General features: G+C 38.2%; 1 protein-coding gene across 1 annotated transcript in view; it reads left to right on the top strand.

Annotated features, from left to right (window-relative positions):
• Positions 1-3,688: 3,688 nt before the first annotated feature.
• LOC310650182 (collagen alpha-6(VI) chain-like) overlaps positions 3,689-16,571 on the top strand; it is a gene marked incomplete at both ends in the record, with an annotated part of 76,122 nt that continues 63,239 nt past the window's right edge. Inside the window, 4 exons of the mRNA XM_083379013.1 lie at positions 3,689-3,905; positions 12,027-12,635; positions 13,707-14,321; positions 15,498-16,058. Coding sequence (XP_083235139.1) covers positions 3,689-3,905; positions 12,027-12,635; positions 13,707-14,321; positions 15,498-16,058 — 2,002 coding nt within the window. The remainder of the gene's footprint in view (positions 3,906-12,026; positions 12,636-13,706; positions 14,322-15,497; positions 16,059-16,571) is intronic.

Raw genomic sequence — 16,571 nt, 5'->3', positions numbered from 1 at the left:
AACAAAAAGCTTCTTTCAACATGTAAAAAACACGAAAAAATTAAGGAAATGATTAGTCCACTCATGGGAGAAAGTGGCAAGACGGTGACAACCAACAGGGAGAAAGCAGAACTAACCTTGTTTTTTGCATCCGTCTTTATAGAAAGGGAAAAAAACAGTCCAACCTATCAAAAAAAATACTATAAAAAAAAGGTCAGAAACACAAATTAAGATAGGCAAGAAAATTGTAAGTGAGCACCTGTCCACCCTAAAAGGTAAATGTAAAGGTTCCCCCGCACATGTGTGCTAGTCATTTCCGACTCTAGGGGCCTGTGCTCATCTCCGTTTCAAAGCCGAAGAGCCAGCGCTTGTCCGAGGACGTCTCTGTGGTCATGTGACTGGCATGACTAGATGCCAAAGGCGCACGGAACGCTGTTACCTTCCCACTGTAGTGGTCCCTATTTTTCTACTTGCATTTTTATGTGCTTTCGAACTGCTAGACGAGTTCAAATCACCAGGACCAGATGGATTACACCCCAAGGTTCTGAAGGAACTGACAGAACCACTGAACTATATCTTTCAAAGATCCTGGAGCACTGGGGAGCTACGAGAGGACTGGAAAAGAGCTGATGTAGTTTCCATTTTCAAAAAAGGAAAAAAATGGATCCAGGAAACTACAGACCTATCAGCCTGACCTCAATACCTGGGAAGATTCTGAAAAAGATAATCAAGCAATGAATCAGTGAATACTTAGAGGCAAACAAAGTCATTACCAAAAGCCAACATGAGTTGGTCAAAAACAGATCATGCCAGACAAATCTTATTGCATTCTTTGACCAGGTGACAAAATTAGTGGACTAGAGGAAATCTGTGGATATAATTTACTTGGACCTCAGTAAAGCATTTGATAAAGTAGGCCACAACCTACTATTTGATAAGATGTGGGTTAGACAGCATCACCACCAGATGGAATTGTAGCTGACTGACCGGCTGTATTCAGTGTGTGGTTCTCAATGGAACTGCATCTACATGGAGGGAAGTGTGTAGTGAGGGGGCCCAGGGCTCTGTTATGGGCCCAGTGCTCTTCAACATCTTTATCAATGGTTTGGTGAACTCATCAAACTTGCAGATGACACCAAGCTGCTTGTCAGGAATGGCCAACACTCCAGAAAATAGGCTTAAGATACAGAAGGATCTTGACAGACTTGAACATTGGGCACTATCTAACAAAATGAAATTCAATGGTGAAAAACGTAAGGTTCTACATTTAGGCAAGAAAAACCAAATACACAGGTACAGTATAGGTGGTACCTTGCTCAATAGTAGTAACTGTAGAGGAATCTCAGAGTCCTAGTGGACAATCACTTAAATATGAGCCAGCAGTGTGCTGAAGCTGCCAAAAATGCCAAAACAGTGCTAGGCTGCATTAACAGAGGGATAAAATCAAGATCACATGAAGTATTAATACCACTTTACAATGCCTTGGTAAGGCCACACTTGCAATACTGCATCCAGTTTTGGTCACCACGATGTAAAAAAGATGTTGAGACTCTAGAAAGAGTAAAAAGAAGAGCAACAAAGATGATCAGGGGACTGGTGGCTAAAACATATAAAGAACAGTTGCTGGAATTGGGCATGTCTAGTTTAATGAAGACAAGGATTAGGGGTGACATGATAGCAGTGTTCCAATATCTCAGAGGATGCCACAAAGAAGAGGGAGTCAAGCTATTCTCCAAAGCACCTGAAAGCAGGACAAGAAGCAACGGATGGAAACTAGTCAAGGAGAGAAGCAACCTAGAACTAAGGAGAAACTTCCTGACAGTTAGAACAATTAACCAGTGGAACAACCTGCCTCCAGAAGCAGTGAATTCTCCAACACTGGAAGCTTTTAACAAGAGACTGGACAGTCATTTGTCTGAAATGGTATAGGGTTTCCTGCTGGAGCAGGGGGTTGGACTGAAAGACCTCCAAAGTCTCTTCCAGTCTTCTTCTTCTTCTTCTTCTTCTTCTTCTTCTTCTTCTTCTTCTTCTTCTTCTTCTTCTTCTTCTTCTTCTTCTTCTTCTTCTTCTTCTTCTTCTTCTTCTTCTTCATCATCATCATCATCATCATCATCATCATCATCATTATTATTATTATTATTATTATTATTATTATTATTATTATTATTATAAAACTTTTATTCATAAAGCATGAAACACAGTCAACTGAACACTCAAATTGACTGGCACTAATGGTTGACACGGGTTGCTGCCAGCATCCTAGGTATCAACCAGGTATCTCCTTAAAATGTAAGATGTTCTGAGTAGCACAGTTTTTTGTAGCTTTGCTCGAGTTATTGCAGGAAGCTGCAATTTCTTGATGTGTTTTGCAAAGTTTTTGGACATAGTTCCCACTGCCCTGATGACAATGGGTATCACTGCTATGTGTTTCATCCATAATCGCGCAGTTTCGATGGCCAGGTTGCGGTATTTCGTAATGTTTTCCAGTTTTTTTTCTTCAACTCTGGCATCTCTTGGTACAGCGATATCAATCAACTGTATGCTTTGGTTCTCTACAACTGTGATATCTGGCGTGTTGTGTTCCAAATGGCGATCTGTCTGTATTCAGAAGTCCCACAAGATCTTCACCCTCTCATTCTCGACAACTTTTTCCACCCTATGTTCCCATGACTTTTCAGACACAGGCAAGTCGTATTTTTTACACAATGCCCAGTGGATTAGTTAGCAACTCGGTCATGTCTAGCTTTGTAATCAGTTTGCATGATTTTTCTGCACTCACATATTAAATGTGAAACAGTTTCAACTTTGTTGTTGCAAAGTCAGCAATTTGGATTGTCAGTAGATTTTTGTATCTTCACTTTCATGGCATTAGTTTGTAATGCTTGTTCTTGAGCAGCCAGTATTAAGCCTTCTGTTTCTTTCTTGATGGTTCCCATCTAAAGCCATGCCCATGTCAAGTTGTTATCACATTTTCCTTCAATGTTTTTCAAATGTTGTCCTTGCAAAGCTTTGGTTTTCCATCTATTTAATCTATCATCCAGCCGTTTTTCCTTATATTCTGCCTTTGTTTCTGTTATTTTGATAATGCTCTCTCTTTTCACAGCCTGCAGCATTTTTTTTGTACTTTGATTCACATAATCATTCAAACTTCGTTTTTCTTCTTCTACAGTTTGATGGATTTGCAGTAGCCCTCTGCCCCCTATTCTTCTTGGCAGGTACAATCTGTCCGTCACAATGCTTCCTTGACGACAAACCACAGACACATCCAAGGTACGAGTGACGTTGTTTATTCTTCTTGCAAGCAGTCAGACTAAACTGGAATAAAGTCAGTGTTGGCAGCATCCTGCTCCAACACTCCTTTTTCGTTTGAACATGCCCCGGCCCCACCCCGCCAACACAAACCAGCATCCGCCCACAATCTAATAAAGTCCCTGCCCATCTCCTCCCTGCACGCCAGCTCCGCTCCTTGTGCAATGGCAGCAACCGTCAGGTGACTCTGCCAGGTAACACCTGGCCCAGTCCCTGAAACCCCTCCTCGCGCTTCCCCGACCGTCCTTTCCCCATCCCCACCACCTGTACCACGCAGACCCTTCCCCACGTACACGCCCACAGCCCCCATTGTTCCTTGCTGCGTCCATCATGTCCCCACCATCAGTTCGGCCTGACAGCCATGTGCCTCCTGGGGTGGTTGCGCCGCTCTGGATTGGTCATGGCCAGCCGGTCGCCGGAGAGGCCCAAGGACCCCTATCGAAGGCCCGGCAGAGGAAGGAGACTGTGCAGGCATGGCCGTCAGCTGTTTGGCGGCTGCCTGCACTGGCTTGGCAGAGGGAAGAGACTGCGCAGGTGTGGCCGTCAGCTGTTTGGCGGCTGCCTGCGCTGGCCCCGACTGTTTGGCCGTTCCACAGGTGTTCCGCGCTATGTGAGTGGTGGGTCGAGCCCTCTGCGCCGCTACGGAACCGTCGGAAGGAACCAGAGGCCAGTTGGCGCGTCGGAAGCAGGAGGCAGGTAACACCGGGCTGGCTGGTGCCCCCCCGGAGTTGAAAGGCATCCCCAGAGAGTGGCGAGCCAGCGGGGCTCGACACTGTCGATGTTACCTCGTGGATGTAGAGCATGTTGCATGTTCAAAAGTTTACGTGTTTTCCAGTCTAGGTGTTCCAATTCGGCCAATGTCCAGTTGATAATTCCAGCTGGGTAGCGTATCACTGGGACTGCCCATGCATTAATGGCTTTAATTATATTTCCAGCATTCAGCTTTGATTTTAGTATTTTACGGACTCTTCTGATGTATTCCTTTTGTGTTGACTCTTTGACTTTTCCATTCAAGATGTAATCTGCTTCCAATATGCCTAGGTATTTGTAACGGTCATCTTTTCCTAGTGCTTTCATAATACTTCCATTTCCCAGTTCTATTCCTTCTATTTTTCCCATTTTTCCTCGTTGCATGGATAATATAGCACATTTTCCAAGTCCAAAGTCCATTCTGATGTCACTGCTAAACAGTTGAATTGCGTTGAGTATTGATTCAAGTTCAGTGTGCTTTTCGCATACAGTTTTAAGTCATCCATGGTTTATCTTGCCATGCTGGCTTGAGATGTGGTATCCCAGTTTTGTGTTTCGTAATATTATTGTCAGTGGAATTAATGCAATGTTGAACAATAGTGGTGAAAGTGAGTCCCCTTGGAAGATTCCTCATCTGATGTTGATTTCACCAATGTTCTCCCCATTTGCTGTTAGAATTGTTTTCCCTTTTTGTATATTTGCTTTCAAAAATGTACAGATGTTTTTGCTGATTCCAAAGTTTTCCAAACACACATTAATCCAAATGTGGGGTAATGAGTCAAATGCTTTCTTGTAATCAATCCACACCATATTTAAATTTGTTTTTGTCATTTTACATTTTTAAGTACCATTTTGTCAATGAGCAGCTGATCTTTTGTTCCTCTTGATTTTTTATAATTTCCTTTTTGTTCTGCTGGGTACAAATTGTTTTCCATCAGATGATTGAATACTGAATTTGCCAGTATTCTTGTGAAAAGTTTGAGCATTGTTGGCAGACATGTAATTGGGCGGTAGTTGCTTGGTTCTGTGCTCTTTTCAAGGTCTTTCACTATCAAGTATGTTTGACCAGCTGTTAACCATTCTTCACTTGTGGCATTTTGAAGCATTTTATCAAGCTGATTGGCCATGCGGTGATGCAGGCTGGTGAGGTGTTTCAACCAGTATCCATGCAGCTCGCCCAGGCCAGGTGCACTCCAGTTCTTGACCTTCTTTACTTGTTTTGCAACCATATCAGTGGTTATTACAATATTCTTCATTTTGTTTTGTGTTGCTTGTTTTTGGATATCTTTGATCCAAGAGGCAGTTTTATTATGTTCCACTGGGTTTTCCCACAGTTCTTTCCAAAATTTTAAGGTTTTTTCTTTACATGGTAGAACAGTAGTTTGAACTTTATTTTCATCAAGTGACTGATAGAAGAGGTACTGGTTTCTTCTGAACTGGACGTTTTCACAATATTGTTTTATTCGTCCTTCATATCTTTCAATTTTCTTTGCTGTTGCTATTACACGCTGTTTTAGGTTTTCCATTATTTCTGTTATTGTTTTTTCCTTCAGGTTATATTTTTTGTATAACTATTTTTCAGCTTTTCATTCTTTAGTTTTCCTTTTTTCAAGTATTTCGATTTGCTGACATCTCCTCGTAGTTTTTTTGTTTTATTTTCAAGTCAAATTTTCCACTGGTGTTCCAGTGGGTTTCTTTTTTGGCATTTTATAACCCAATTCTGTGGTTATAACGGCGGCTGTACTGTACATTAGTTGGTTTGTTTCATACAGTGTGCTGGATGGGATGGAAGTTAAAATGTTGTTCACAGCATTTAGTAGATCTTTCACTCGTTTGCTATGCACTTCACGGATGGCAGGCATTCTTTTTCTTTCTGTGTTTTCTTTGATGTGGTTTTCAATCTTTTCTTTCAGCATTTTTGCTAGATTACTTAGCTCTACACTTTCGAATTGTTGCACAGGGGAATCTTCATCCTGTGTGGTGGCTTCTTCCGCTGGTTGGTCAGTTTGTTGGTCAGTTTGTTCAGGTATTGGAACAATTTCTTCAGCCTGTTCATCATCATTGCTTGTTGTTTTCTTTTTAGCCATTGTTCCTAGATGTTGAATTTCCACATCTGTAAAAACTTTATTACGGATGATGAAACGTGTTTGATCCATTAATCGTTGTCTGGTTACATCACTTTCCGGATGCTTTTCCTTCCACAGTTGTATCATTATTTTTTTTTAAATCCCCTGGCTGTTGGTTCTGCCTGGTAGTAGCATTGGATGATTTCTCAATTTTCTTCGGTTGTCCAGGTTTTGCGCTTTTGTTCCAGTTGCTTTACAGTTGTACGCTCTGGTTCCCCAGCAGTAACAACTGAGCCCTGTGGCCCATTTTTTGACAGATGTCCAGGAGCCATAGCATCTCACAGCGGTCCTTGTTGACCCGGGCGACAACTGATTCGGTATGGCATTTTTTTATTTCTTCTCATCATTGGTGATGGGAGGTGCCTGGGTTGGTTCACGGTGGCTAAGCTACTACCAATCAGAAGACCGGTAATCCCATAACCATAGGGACCACACCCGATAGCTGTCCAGGCCCAGCCTCAGGATTATCATCATCATCATCATCATCATCAACATCAACATCAACATCAACATCAACATCAACATCAACATCAACATCAACATCATCATCATCATCATCATCATTATCATCATAGCTGAGTGCTGCTTATTGCATGCATTCGCTGCCTCCTGTGCATGCACCCAGGTGGAGCACCAGGCCCGGCTGGGGTGGGCCAGGGCCGAAGCAGCAGTGGTCAGCCCCTTGTCTTCTCTAGGGCGGCCCTCTGGGCCACATCTAAATCGTGGGCTGGATCTGGCCCAGATCCAGAGCAGGGGGGTTGGACTAGCAGACCTCCAATGTCCCTTCCAACTCTGTTATTCTGTTATTCTGTTATTTTTATTATTATTATAAGAAGAGACATTAATGGGATTTTTTATTTGCCTCAGATGACTAAATGACTGGTTTTGCCTTTATACAGGGGACAAATCTGTTCTCTTTGCCTCAAGCAGGAAAATATTTTGGGCCTACATAATAGTGAATTTTGTTAGAATCATAATGAGAGTTGAATGTAACAACCTTTTTTGTAATCTATGTGATTTTCTAGCAAATGGCTAGTCGCACACTGCAGATCTCATCTGGGAGATGGAACTAATCTTTTAGATTCTGAGTTATATTTTTGATATTCAATTGATTTCATTGTTTGTAGCTTTATTTTGAAATCTGCTAAAGGACAAAGTGGCAAATCACTGGAGATTTCATCATGTTAGGATAATCTAAATCAGATATAGATCAGTTTATTCAACAATTTGGCAAAACCTTTGAAATTTTAGTAAGGAAGAAAATTTCCTTATTGTAGTATAACATCTTTGCACAACAATACAAAAATTAGGATCACCTAGTTTGTTTGCTATCAACATGTATTTGACAGTGATTTTATACGATAGGGATCCATAATAGCCAGCTTCAAATCCTATATGTTAGAATGGTAACATTTTTTTTAAAAAAATGTATAGCTTATAGTATACTGAAACACTGCTTTATCACTGTGGGGAGATGTTTTAGCCTTCATTTGTCACAACAGTAATGGACTTCCTTGGTGTTCTTAAAAAAACAATGAGAGAGAACACATTTTGAATTGGTGAAAAGAAGGCAAAGCAGAATTAAGGCTGAAGAATAATTAATTTTTGTTCTACAGATTACTTAGTTTACAAACATAAATATATTTTCTAAAGTCCATTTTGATGTTCAGGGACTTAGTTTGGCTTTTGAAGATTAATACCATATGCAAAGCAAATTAAAGCCTTGCCAAGATATTTGGCTTTCAGCATACATTCTGCTGTCCTGTGTAAGAAATTATACATTTATCTCAAAGAATGGAAAAAATGAGGCCTCATCGGATGGAAGATCAGGATACAAATATAGCACTTGTTCAGACATTACCACGTGTTTGAATGTTCGCATAGCAAACATTCTGAGCATTCTATCTCCTCAGAAAATCTGAGCAACAGAGTGTAACCAACTGTGTCTTCTGGAGCTAAAGCAAGTTAATGATATTTTGATTTTTGAAACTTGCTAGAACCTTTATCTGAAAATCAAATTTGTGACACATTTACTAACCACTTTTTCTTTATTAGGGATTGATTGTTTATAAAGTAGTCATGGGACAAGAATGCAAGGGATAGTAGTGATGTCAAAGAATGAATGCAGTGTTGTTTTTAAAATGAAAATTTTTTAATGCCTTCAAGTTAGTAGTGACTCCTTGCAACTGCCTGGAAAATCCTTGTAGATTTTTCCTCCTTCCTAGGGCTGAGAAAGAATAATTGGCCCAAACTTACCCAGCTGGCTTTGTGTCTAAGGTAGACTAGAAGTTATAGTCTCCCAACCTTAACTGCTACATCATATTGACTGCAACAAAATGGAATAAAATTAGTGGCTGACTTTTAAAAAGCCCTCAAAAGGCTGACATAGTTTACAGATATGAATGTTGTGCCATAGTATTTGAGATAGAATTATTTTATCAACTGTCGTCAAGGCCCAGTAACAATAATTTAAGAGCCTAGAAATTACTGCCCCTTAGATGCAGAGGCCTGATTCACATTTAGAGAATGTGTGAACCTAGTTGAACTGAAAACAATTGTCTATGACAGAGATTCATACGTCGTTTTATGCTAAGGCCTTTACTTAACTAATTAGAAAAGTAAAGGACTCCAAGATTAAAATAAAGTTCCTCATTCAAGCTAATTACAGTATATTTTAGAATTCTCTATTTGCTTATTTTCTCTTCAAACATATTAAATTGGAATTTGCTGGCAGCTTTTGGAGTCTTTGAGGATTGTATACATGGCTCTCAAGTACAACATGCAAGTCTTAGGTTGTGAATGCTTGCCGATCTTTGTGGAGGAATAAGCCATGTCTAGCCAAAGTTAAACTTGTTTTAACATAAATTGAATCTACAGGTGTGTACACAAGCTCTTACCAAAAATGTAAAATGAAGTAATTGGTTCTGATAATAGTTTTAAAAGAGAAATGTTCAACTAGCCACCTCACACAACAGATGTTGTAGAGACACCAGTTGCAGTCCCCTTAGTGTTTGTCCGGACTGTTATTTCCCAAATATCTCTCTCTGTGAGGGAAAAGATTAAACCCACTACAAGGCCTATCTACCATTTTCTAAGCTAGTCTGTTGCCTTCAATAGTTGGATATGCGTCAATACATGTACAAGTAGGAACCTGAGTTCAGTCATGATGCTGTGACTACTATCTTGCCTGTTTTGATGTCTCTATGGATATTACTGGAGGATAATATCCTGGCATACATGGTATGGTTATATATATATATATATATATATATATATATATATATATATATATATATATATATATATATATATATATATATATATATATATACATATATATATATATATATATATATATATATATATATATATATATATCTCTGTGTGTGTGTGTGTGTGTGTGTGTGTGTGTGTATGTATATATGTATATGTATATGTATATGTATATGTATATATTTGTGTGTGTGTGTGTGTGTGTGTGTGAATTTGCATGTGCAAATATTAGCCTTTATTTTAGGCCCTGGCTCATCTTTATGTCATATTCTCTTGTCATACAATTCAAAATTAATTGCAATTACATGTGAAATAAATATAAATGGCATTTTAAATTTTTACTTTACAGCTAAGGATTGGAACATTGCTCAAACTTTGAAAATGCTGTTGATATTAATTTTCATAGTTACTGGGACACAGACATTCATGGCTCACAAACCAGGTACAATAGATTTTTAAAAAATTCCCTAATCCCTAGAAACAGCTAAGATTTAGTAGTATGAGTTCCATGAACATGACACCAAAAGAAGGATGCGTTTGAACTACTGTGAAAAGTGTAAAAACAGTTAGCATATAACAAAAGATTGCTATCAGTAGTTCTTTTCAACCAGTTAGCCTCCAGGACTTTGGAATTTATAGTTCTTAGAATTCAAAGAGTACATGCAAATCAGACGTCAGCTTCCTTAAATGAGGGTGGAGAAAAGGCTGTCAAGTAACATAAGAGGTAAAAGATGTTTTGATTGATTGAGAAGTAGACAGCTACTCAGTCTTACTTTTTTTTAATGGCCAGTTGATGACCTTCTTATTTCAATCTTCTATCTGGAGAACTTTAAAAATTTTTTTTTAGTGTTATTGTTATTAGTTTGTTTTGCTTATTAAAAATTGCTGAATTGCACTGCAGTATGCCTTTAGCTGTTCCAAGAGTTTCCAGGAATGAATAGCAGATGATATTTAAAAACTGAAACAATATTGTTTCCTCCTATGATGATGTATCTGTGCAGAAGACAGAGGAATAGAAAGAGAAGATTCTGCTGTTCCCTGTAAATTTCTTTGCATACAAATACAGTTCATTGTTTGGGAGAAAGATTAATACCTGAATTAAAATTTGGTGCTATGAAGGCATCTTAGACAAAATGCCATCTGGGGTCCTGTGGAAAGAAATTCAAGAGGCTTAATGTCTATGGAAATTCTCAGTCATTCAGGTCATGGTTGTCCCATTGGTGCTTTCTTCCAAAAGGCAACTGTACTTTCTTGTTTTAATAATAATTTAATTTTAATAATTTAATTTGTATACCGCCCTTCTCCCGAAGGACTCAGGGCGGTGAACAGGGCAATACACAATAAAAATAGAATACAAAAATTAAAAAGCCATTAAACATTATGCCCATAAAATTAATACATATTAAAATTAAAACTATTTATAAAAACCCAACCCTATCCCGTCAGACCAGGCCAGCTTGTTCGAAAAAGAAAGTTTTGAGATCGCGCCGGAAGGAGCGAAGGTCGGGGGCTATCCGGAGCTCAACCGGTAAGCGGTTCCAAAGGTCTGGCGTGCCCACAGAGAACGCTCTCCCCCTGGGGGTCACCAATCGGCATTCTTTGATCGGCGGCACCCTGAGGAGGCCCTCTCTGTGGGAGTGCACTGGACGGAGGGAAGTTGACGCCGGCTGCAGGTGTTGCCGTAGGTAATCCGGACCCATGCCATGAAGGGCTTTGTAAGTCATCACTAACACCTTGAACCTCATGTTTTGTTAAAACTCATTTCACTTCTCATCCAAGAAGCTTCTTCAGTTCTGACTGAATGGTGGAGAATAGAAGGATTTATATTTCTTGCAGTCATGTCATTAGACTCTCAGAAGGCTAATGACCACAAGATTGCAAGGAATGTAAATCTTTCCATTCTCCACCATTCAGTCAGAACTGAAGAAGACTCTTGGATGAGAAGCAAAAATCTTATATCAAAACAAGTAAGTACAGTTGCCTTTTGAAAGAAAGCATCTTTGGGATATTCAAGAGGCTTGCGTAAACCTCCCTCCTGCTATTTCCTCCATAACTAGAACTTTTCTCTGTTGTGCAATAGGTGAGATAGTACTGGTCCAAGATTACACAATAGCCTTTACTTATAAGGTCTGCCACGGACCCAGCTCTCTTTTGTCATAGGCTAACATGAAGTCCAATATTAAATTCAATTCTCTAATTAAAATTAAATATGTATTGATTAATGACGCTTATATAGCCAACCATCTCACTAAAACCAACTCATATTAAACATAATTTAATTTTAATCTCTAATCATATTTTAAACAATGTTTTCCCTTTGCCAGCTTGCCAGCTTCTAAGTGGGAATAAATTCTGGAGGACTCTAATGACTGCACTTCAAGGTCCTTGACAGATTGTGGACCTTTTCTAGTTATACCTTATGATCTGTTCTACAAAGTTTTGAAAAACAGTTTTAGCCTTTTAGCTTCCAGTTGCCTGGCTCACTTTAATAGGATCTTTGAAAATGTACTGAAATACTTGAACATTTTGTTTTATAGCCATAACGTTTAAGCATTACATGATATAATTATATCTTTTCTTCTTTTTCAGTTCCCAAGCCTGTTGATATTATTTTTTTGGTTTCCAGTAGTAATACATCTTTCCTGCATGTCAAAACATTTATTAGTACAGCAATCAAGTTTTTACCTTTTGGCCCTAATGAATATCGCATTGCACTTGCTCAATATACTGATCAAGTATATACTGAATTCCAACTGGATACCTACAAAGGGAAGAATCCAATGTTAAATCATATCAAAAAGAAAATGGTGCTTAGAACTGGCTTATTAAAAACTGGCAGTGCTCTCTACAGAATAAATGAGATTGATTACTGGAAACCAATTCTTGGAGAAGAAAGATCCAAGATTTTGATAGTGATCACATCTCAACAATCTAAAGATGATATAGAAGAAGCTGGTTCGCTGCTGCAGAAAGCTGGAGTAAATATCATTTCAATTGGAGTGGAAGAGGCCTCTACTGATGAACTACGTCTCATGGCTACAAAGCCATTTTATTTCTTCTTTCCTAGAATAGAAGATCTTAGTTTATTTGCTCAGAATATTTCTAGGATTGTGGTTGAAGCTATTCACATAGGTAATACTGGTATAAACCTTTTAAATATGGCAGCTGTAAACATGAATTACAAAACAGTAATAGAAGGTAAGATATTCCATGACTAATAGTTTTATTAGAAAGGAATTAGCAGTAGCCACAAAAGTGTAAATTTGATTAATTTAAAATGTAGTTGGAAAGTTAGCATATCTACTTACCAAAATGAGGTTATTTATTTATTTATTTATTCCAATTTCATCTCAACAATGCAGTTCTGGAAACTATTGTCTATGGAGATTCTCAGTCATCCAGGTCATAGTTATCCCCAGGACTTTTTTTCTCATAGAACGCTCAGAACGGAGTTCTGGCACTTTTTTTGGGTGGAACCTTGTAGGGTAGGCAAGGCAGGTTGTATGACATGTGTGAGTTCTGGCACCTTTTTCTTTTACAAAAAAAGCACTGGTTATCCCAAAGGTGCTTTTTCATGAATCAAGAAACAAGAAAATCCAGCTGCCTCATGAAAAAGCGCCTTTGGGATATGGATATTATTGTGTAGAAAAATAGCAAAGTCAGTGCTAGATATATTGCCTTGTACTACTGGAGGTATTATGAGATCTCTGGTCAAGAAACAGCTAATAAAAGTACATCTAAATATCTGCATCCTGATCTACTATCAAATATTTCCTGCTGGTGGGGGATGCACTTGACTCACCAATAGTTCTTTCTTATTCTCTTATTCTCTGGCCTCAGAAATAAATCTTAACAACAGCTAGAAAATATGCATGTTGTCTTTATGTTGACAGATTTGAACTCCCCCCTCCCCAAAGTTAGGACCTCCATCCTTAGTATAATTCTTCTTTCTGACAACCCTCAGTAGTTTCCACTTGCCAAAAGATTGAATGCTACTGACCTAGAGCAGTCTCTTCTCAGTAACCTTGTGTGCTCCAGATGTGCCTATATTTTCCAGCCTGGCCAAGACCATGTTGGCTAGTGAGGGTGGAGGTTATAGTTCAGTATCTCTGAAAGGCACTATTTGGAAAAGATTTGCCAGAGCAAAAGCAAAGCAGAAAGCAGATACTTTAGAATGGATAGATGTGGCTATGTTGATTCACTAATAGAGGTGCTTGAAAAAGCTATATAGAATCCAAAATGCAATGTTGTGTTTCCTTCTAATTATAGCATGTCATGGTGATGGAGTTGCTGATTTAGTATTTATAGTGGATGCAGGCTCATCACAAACAAACTTCGAAAAGATGCAGCTCTTTTTGGAAAACCTGGTATCTTCTTTGGATGTGAAGGAGAAATGCATAAGAATAGGCCTAGTGACCTTCAGCACTAAGCCCCAGATGATATCTTCATTGAAGATGACAACTGATGGAATTCACCTTCTACAACATATCCAGGGCCTATCACCTAAGCCAGGAAAAGCTAACATAGGTACTGCCATTAATTTTACAAGACAGAAGGTCTTCAATGCCATTGCTGGAAGCAGGAAGGCTCAAGGAGTAGAACAAATAGCCATTCTGATTAGTCACAGGCCTTCAGAAGAGGATGTGAGAGATGCAGCTAAATTGCTCAGAAGAGCTGGTGTGACTATATTTGCTGTTGGCATTAAAGATGCTAATATTACCCAACTAACCCAGATTGCTGCTTACCCATCACCACAGTATGTTACTCAACTAAGCACATTTTCTCAGTTGCTTAATAAATCTCTGGATTTTCAGAAGAAAATTATGAATCAAATACAGCAGAAACTCTACATGGATACCAAAAGAACAGAACTTCTGAAAAAAGGTAATTTCTTCTCAACAAAGTTTGCAGGGGTGGGTTCTTAACAGGTAAAATCAAGAGGGAATTATGTAAACATATTCTGTAAGAACTGTTTTCTTGCCAGAATTGATGTGAGAACATTCTAGAAACTGAGCACACAAATGTATAATAAAAGGATAGTTTTTATTAAGTAGTTACAAAAACTATAGAGGAATATATTTATGAGATCAACCCAAAGATTAAAGAATTTCTTGAAATTCTTCATTACTCTAAAATAGTAGTGTGTAATTTCTGACAGTGGAAAGTTTGCACTGTGCTTTACATGGTGTGTTAGGGGCTGCATATTTGGGGAGGATATCAGGTTTTTTATTTAAAAAATGGAATCTATATTACCACTTGTTTGCAACAGCTCAGGAGCCATAAATAAAGGTTGGCTTAATAAATGTGTCAGCACTCAGTCTGTGAACAGCCTTTGTATCAGCATTAAGGCAAGACTGACAATATGATACTTCATTTCTTTTTTAAAAGCTAAATTAAATAATTTTAATATTATCATTGTCTAATGATGTACCATAATTTATTATTATAATAGAATATAATCATGTCATATTCTCACTTTGATATTGCAGAAAAGTAGTCGAGGTACAATAATATTGTGTTTTCTTTTTTCTTTAGTTTTTTAAATATATAGTTTTGGAATAAAATTTAGAATGAAATTACAATCAATTTTCTTCTGAATTGCTATTGTGTGTATTGTTTAAATACTCAACAAAACTTTTAAATGAATTCCTATTTCACTAAAGGAACCCTATTCCAACAATCCACAAAAAGAGGAAAATATCTCAGGCTTGTTAATATGTGTAATGCAGTCTTGGCTGCTTTGCATCATCATATTAAACATGAAATTCTGCCTTTGGTCACTAATTCTGTCCTTCTTTGGTTAATGTGTAGCAATGAGTCAAATTTTTTTATATAAAAGAACCTATGTACCTAGATTTTACATGTATCTATGTATTCCGATAGAACCGATAGATATTTATTTCCTGGTTTACCCAGTCTTGGCTTGGTCCAAGACTGTGATGGACAAGTCAATGGTTGTCTCATCAGCATAATGCTCAGGGAAAGTTAGAAGTCAACAAAAAGATGCTCATATTCAATGGTTAAATATCTCATCATGCATCAACATTCTGTCGCCTACAGGATGTGTGGATATGGAAGAAGCTGATATTTATTTTCTCATTGATGGTTCATCAAACCTTGATTATCTGGACTTTGTGGATCTTAAATTATTTTTGAAAGAAGTAGTTAAATTGTTTACCATTGGCCCAAATAAAGTCCGCATTGGAGTTGTACAGTATGCTGAAACCAGTGAACTGGAATTTGATCTTGAGGAATACGGCAAAACAAATGATATATTGAAAGCCATTGATAACATTCGTCAAATTGGTGGGACTCCCCACACAGGAGCAGCTTTGACATTCATTCAGCCCTTGTTCAGGAAATTGCAAAGTCAGCGTTCCAGAAGTGTACCCTGTCATCTGATTGTGTTATTAGACCAGATATCAAAAGACCATGTAAAGGAGCCTGCCAGGAGATTGCGGAATGAGAAGATAAATCTTTATGCCATTGGTGTAAGACATACAAATGCGTCTCAGATCTACACAATTGCAGATTCAACTAACCAAGCTTATTTTGTGAATGATTTTGCCTCTTTAAAGTACATAAAGAATGATGTTGTTCGAGAGATCTGTGCTACAGAAGGTAAAAGATTATAGTTTTGGTTTATATTTTATTAATAAAAGTTGATCAATGGCTAGCAGGTATATTTTGTTACAAGCTGGTCATTGGGCAAAATAAATCAAAGTAAGAGGCATGTCTCCTCTAGGGGTGGCAAATGAGGGCAAAGGCCTGGTTAGGAATATGAGGCTTTGTGGGAATTTTTTGGTCAGATGTTAATTATATTAGTTCTGGGCTTATTTCCTCTTTTGGTTTTTAAATAATTATTGGACATGTTTTTAACAGCATGCTGCCCAAAGTCATTTGCAGTTAGACAGCTTATGCTTGATATTAACTAACTTCTGAAATGGCCAAAATCTCAGGAAATTTTATATTAGGGTTATCTAAGGGTATGATAAAAAAGGCAAGTTAATCACCATGATAGTCCAATCAAATCCACTTGTTTTTTATATACCATGTATGCACACCACACACAAAAAGTGGATGGAACCTTGATTGGACTACATCTTGCTTCTTTTAACCATGTTATAGGGACCT

Source organism: Vipera ursinii (assembly GCF_947247035.1).
Source record: "Vipera ursinii genome assembly, chromosome: Z".
NCBI classification, from domain to species: domain Eukaryota; kingdom Metazoa; phylum Chordata; class Lepidosauria; order Squamata; family Viperidae; genus Vipera; species Vipera ursinii.
Note: the sequence above shows the minus strand (reverse complement) of the source record. Positions and strands in the feature narration are given on the sequence as shown.